At 59.7% G+C, this 5,077-nt stretch overlaps 1 protein-coding gene across 1 annotated transcript in view; it reads right to left on the bottom strand.

Moving 5' to 3' along the window:
• Nucleotides 1-6: 6 nt before the first annotated feature.
• Nucleotides 7-5,077, bottom strand: part of SPNS1 (spinster homolog 1 (Drosophila)) — a 7,804-nt gene continuing 2,733 nt past the window's right edge. Inside the window, exons 5-13 of the mRNA XM_005870333.2 lie at nucleotides 3,879-4,030; nucleotides 3,718-3,784; nucleotides 2,725-2,870; nucleotides 2,103-2,258; nucleotides 1,608-1,797; nucleotides 1,220-1,287; nucleotides 867-963; nucleotides 387-558; nucleotides 7-140 (exon numbers count right to left, since the gene is read on the bottom strand). Of these exons, the coding sequence (XP_005870395.1) occupies nucleotides 46-140; nucleotides 387-558; nucleotides 867-963; nucleotides 1,220-1,287; nucleotides 1,608-1,797; nucleotides 2,103-2,258; nucleotides 2,725-2,870; nucleotides 3,718-3,784; nucleotides 3,879-4,030 (1,143 nt within the window). The 3' untranslated portion in view covers nucleotides 7-45. The remainder of the gene's footprint in view (nucleotides 141-386; nucleotides 559-866; nucleotides 964-1,219; nucleotides 1,288-1,607; nucleotides 1,798-2,102; nucleotides 2,259-2,724; nucleotides 2,871-3,717; nucleotides 3,785-3,878; nucleotides 4,031-5,077) is intronic.

The following is a 5,077-nucleotide window of genomic DNA, read 5'->3' as shown; positions in this document are numbered from 1 at the left end:
CCGAGGCCAGCTGTGGCCGTGTGCAGGTAGGTGAGCGACGGCCCTTCAGATGAGCACGCTGGACACCGGGACCCGGGTGGAGCGGCCTCGCTGGGGCACCACGATGCGGTCATCTCCGGGCCCGGCCTCGTGCAGCAGACCTGTTGGGGGAGGGGTCAGAGCCAGGGTTGGAGGGCGGACAGACACAACGCCTGGGACACACGGGCGGTGGGAAATGGGTGGGGCCCCAGAGCTGTGGACACAGCGGGACACCAGCTTGTTGCCAGGCAGACCCGAACGGGATGAGGGAGGCCTGCGGGCCGAGAGGTGCCAGTTCACAGGACTGGACACACGGGCGGAGGAACAAGCAGGCAGCATCCTGACGTCGGGCAGGAAGCCCCACTGACCCTGCACATGCAGCTGCGCCCGCCGGCGGTCTCCCTCAATGAAGATGGCGGTGCCCAGGAAGGCCGCCCCGCCCAGCGCCCCGACAAAGGCGCAGAGCATGAGCGAGAACTGCAGGGCCCGGAACTCGGACAAGAAGGAGGGGGGCCAGTTCCGGCGGAGGCGGTCGGACATCTGTGGGGAGACAGGACAGAAAAGCAGGAGAAAGAGTCTTGGAAAGGGCGCCCCAAACTCCAGAAGAACAGAGACTGGAGCCGGGAAGGGAAGGGTGTCTGGCCCCCCAGGGAGAGGCCCAGGCCTCATGTGGAAACTCACGAAGACAAGTCCTTCCATCTGGCTGAGGACCCGAGGTGAGAGGAAGTCTAGCTGGGGCCTGGCCTTCCCATGCCGCCCAGGCTCAGGCCCTGGCCACTGCCCGCCAGCCAATGCTAGGAACCAGGGTGCCCGACCCCACCCCAGCCCAGCCAGAGGGCACTGCTCACCAGGCCGATGAGGTAGGGGCTCCCGGCGTCACCCAGCAGGTGGGCCAGCACAATCTGGAAGGCCTCGGCGGTAGAGCGCCTTGTAGGGATCACCATTTTTTTTCGGGGGGCAGGAGACAGGGCAAAGATAAGGCCAAGGCTCAGCCCAGGCGGAGGTCAGTGAACCCCAGCTCAGAGGTGTGCTGGGGTAAGGGTATGGCAGGCCAGACTGTAGGCCCATCTGGGGCTGGACAGTGAAGTCACGCTGGGGCCGGGTTTTGAAGACGGAGTAAAGGCCACAATTCAAGGCAAGTGAGGCCTCCCACACCCACTCCCTGCAGCTCTGAACCAAGCCGGGAACGGCCCACCTACTCACCAGCAGAATATCAGCCACAATGGCCCAGTTCATGGACAACAGTGTCTCCCCAATAAAGATGAAAACCTGGGGACCAGGGGGTGGGGAAAGCAGGGCTGAGCTCATCACAAGAGCAAACACATGGAGGCCCATCTACTAACTCATTTAGTCCTCACAACACCACTATGAAACAGGAGCCATTATCATTCCCTTTTTACAAACGGTGAAACGGCACAGAGAGGTTAAGTCACTTGTCCAATGTCACACAGTAGGGAAGGGCAAGACCTGAGGTTCAAAACCAGGCATTCCCACCCCAGAGCTGGCTGTGAACCACTCTGCTGGCTGCCCCAGTGCACCTTCCTTCCCCAGGTCCCAAACAGCCCTCCTGGTGCCTGCTGGCTACTCACATAAGTGGCCACGATGCTGCCACGGGCACAAGCCACGGACAGGAAGAGGAAGGGCGCAGAGCCCAGGAGGCCAGCAGCACAGACCAGTGGGTCAGCCCGGGGGTTGGAGTGGCGAAGGCGGCGGCTGATCTCCACGCCCAGGCCCACTCCCAGGACACCAGTCAGGCAGGTGATGAGCCCAAAAATGAGGCTGGGGGCAGAAGGAGGGACATGGGGACTGGTCTGTCCCCCTGCAAAGCCCCAAGCCTCACCCCTATGGCCTGGAGAGGCAGATGGCCCATCCCAGCCACCTCACAACCCAGGTCTATCGGGCCCAACACCCCAGGGTTCACTAGGTTCCTATCACCAACTTCCCGGACCAGGAAACAAACTCTGGGAGAGGAAGGCGGCTGGTGGAATTGAGACTCAAACTCTCCGTGTCTGAGCCTGGGCCATCCTCTTTCCACGCCACCCCTGCCGCCTGCAGCCCATCCATCCCAGCCCCCACCCGGGTACCTGTCAGAAGAGGAGCAAGAGTCTCCAGGAAGACAGGGCGGGGTCTCCCCCAAGACCACGCGGGAACGCAGCAGGAACGCAGGAGCCCAGAGCGCCAGGGAGCCCGTGACGAAGGCCACAGCAGTGAAGCCAAGGGAGGACAGGATGAAGCTAGGGCTGCAGAGACGGTTGGAAGGGAGGGAGTCAGACGCCACTGAGGGGTCAGGGAGGGGACTCTGTTCTCCCTTCCTGGCTGATTTTGCTAAGGTCAGGGCCCTGGGTATGGAGGCTGTCCCGGCTCCCAGGATCTGGGCCTGTAATTCAAGCAGCTGCTACAGGGGGCAGTCGTGACTGAATTACTGGCCCTGACATTGGGCCAGGAGATTGGAAAGAAAATGAAGACCAGCCGGGTAACTCCGTTGGTTGGAGCGTCTTCCCCGTATGCCTAAGTTATGGGGTCCGATCTCCAGCCAGGTCCCATACCAAAAGCAGCCAAGGACTGCATGAGTAAGCGGATCAACAAATCGATGTTTCTCTCTCTCTCTAAAAAAATGACGACCCCCACGTAAATTTCAACCCAGTTGCCAGGGCCAGGGCCTCCCTGGGGATCGAAGATGTGGGGTTAGGATGGAATTAAACTCACTTTCTAGCCAGCGCCCTCACGTCTGCCCGCCACGAGGTGGGGCTCAGGGGTGGTGAGTCCGAGTGGCGCTCCACGGCTCCCCTCGGCGGCTCCCGTACGACCAGGAACAGCAGCAGCACCGCCACCACCCCTAGACCCGGTGTCACCTGGGGAACGAGTGGGCTTCAGGACCGGCCCAGGCAGAGACACACCCAACCCTGGGGCCGGGAGAAAGGGAAGGCGGGCGTGTAAGGGCAACTCAGGCCCCAAGACCTCAAACAGGAGGGTAGGTGCCTGCTCAGGGAGCTGAGCTGCCACTGGGGGAGGGGGAGCGCTAGTGACCACTCCCATTCTGCAAGCCTGACTGCTCCTCCTTGGGAAACAGCACCCCAACTTTCTTTTGGGAAACCACTCCCCTGACTTCTCTAAATCCACGTGGTTCCAGTAGGGAGCACGGCCTGTAACCCAGACTTGGCCAACTTCCCCAGCCTTAGGGACTGATTCAGTCGATGTGACCCATGTTCACCTAACCAGGGTAACCCAGACTTGGCCAACTTCCCCAGCCTTAGGGACCGACTCAGTCGGTGGCAGGCATGTGACCCATGTTCACCTAACCAGACACTATCCAGGACTATTGCTCAAGGACTCCGGGTCCAAAGTTTCTAAACGGAGTGTTCACTTGCTTGAGAACAAAAGTAGCACAGAGGGAAGCAGCGCTCAGGAGGGCGATCAAACGCCTGTCTGTGGGCGCCTGGATCCGGCTGTACCTGAAGTTCCCCCTGGGCCTTCCTTTCTGAGAGCCAGTGCAATCCCATCTGGGTGCTTGCCCTTACAATGGGCTCTGTCACCCATAACCAAGAGTTCTGTCGAGCACATGGCTTTGTGGGGAGGGCAGCCAGGCCTCCTGCAGGCTTGGCAGAGTAAACGCTGCCTGAAAATGGGGTGTCTGAAGGTAAAAAGGGGGGAATCAGTGAGAACGTTGCTGACCTCCCCGCAGGCTGTGACCAGACTCACCCTCAGAGCCCAGTGCCAGTCCCCAGCCACATCCTTCACTTTGGAGCCTGCAATGTAACCCAGGCCACTGGGGGAAAGGGCGGGAGAGGAGGGACAGCTGGTCAGTCGTGCCCAATGCCAGCCCCTCTGCCTCCTACCAGGCAGGCCCGAGGCCCACTCACCTGCCCACTGGGATGGCGAAGTAGAACACGCTGAGCATCCGACTCCGCTGGTCTGCCACGAAGAGGTCAGCGATGAGGGTGGGCGCGATGGTGGAGTAACTGGCTTCCCCGACCCCCACCAGGCCCCGAGTCAGGAGGAGCAGCCAGAATTGCTGGGGAAGGAGACGGGGGTGGGGGGGTGGCACCCCACCCTACAGCCAGCCTCCCAGCCTACCTCACCAGCCAGTTCTGGAGAGGTGGCAGGGATGGTGGGAGAGGCCAGGGTTTTAGCATCAGAAAGACCTGAGCTTGCATCCTGGCTCCCCTACTTACTGGCTGTGACTCTGAGAAAGCAACGTAACCTCTCTGAGCCTCAGTTTCCTAATCTGAAAAAGGGGGGTAACAACAACTCCTTCACATAACTATTGGGAGGACTGAATAATAAAAGATCTACTCATTACCTTGTGCCCAGTAAGTGCAAAATAAATCTTAATTTCTATCTTGCCTACCCCACCAATAGTGTATAATCATCTTAGGTGGGATTTCATTTGTCTAGCAAAGACCCCCCCAGCTAGGGACAGGGTACGATCCCCCAAGGAGTGTGTTGTGGGTGCCTAGGGCTGAGGACAGAGTTCTGGGGCAGAGAGGAGAACAGACAGAGGAGAGTTTAAAGGAGCAAAGAAGCAATAGCCAGAGAGGCAGGAGGATGGCGTCACAGAGGTTAGAAGTTTCCGGAAGGAAGAAGTGGGTCAACAGAGCCAGAGGCTCCCAGGAGATCTAGTGAGAAGAGGACTAGGAAGTAGGAGCTACATTTAGCAACCAAGAGGTCCCTGTTGACTTTGGCAATGGAGCGGGGGCAGCTCCGCGGGTGTTCAAGGGCGAGTGGGAGAGGAAGTGCCAGCAAATGAGAGCCCCTCCCTGGCTGCACCTTCACCCAGACTGGGGCTCGGTCAAGGGGCCTTTCAGGAAGTCTGAGTAGGAAAGGGAAGGGGGACAGAGGGCGGTCTAGGTGAGGCCTTTTCCACGGGAGAGAAAGGAGCGCTAGTGTTTAGGTGTTGAGTGGAAGGAGTCACGGTCAGGGGGGTGATGGAGAGAAGGCTCTGAAAGAAACGGGGGAAGGACGGGGAGGGCAGATTAACTCAGGCAAGCAGCGGGTAAGATGGCAAGGACCAAGGAAGATGCACAAGTTCCCCGGCCCAGTCTGCCATGACTCCAAAGAA

Source organism: Myotis brandtii, unplaced genomic scaffold (assembly GCF_000412655.1).
Source record: "Myotis brandtii unplaced genomic scaffold, ASM41265v1 scaffold317, whole genome shotgun sequence".
Classification (NCBI taxonomy): Eukaryota; Metazoa; Chordata; class Mammalia; order Chiroptera; family Vespertilionidae; genus Myotis; species Myotis brandtii.
This window is presented reverse-complemented; position numbering and strand designations above follow the sequence as displayed.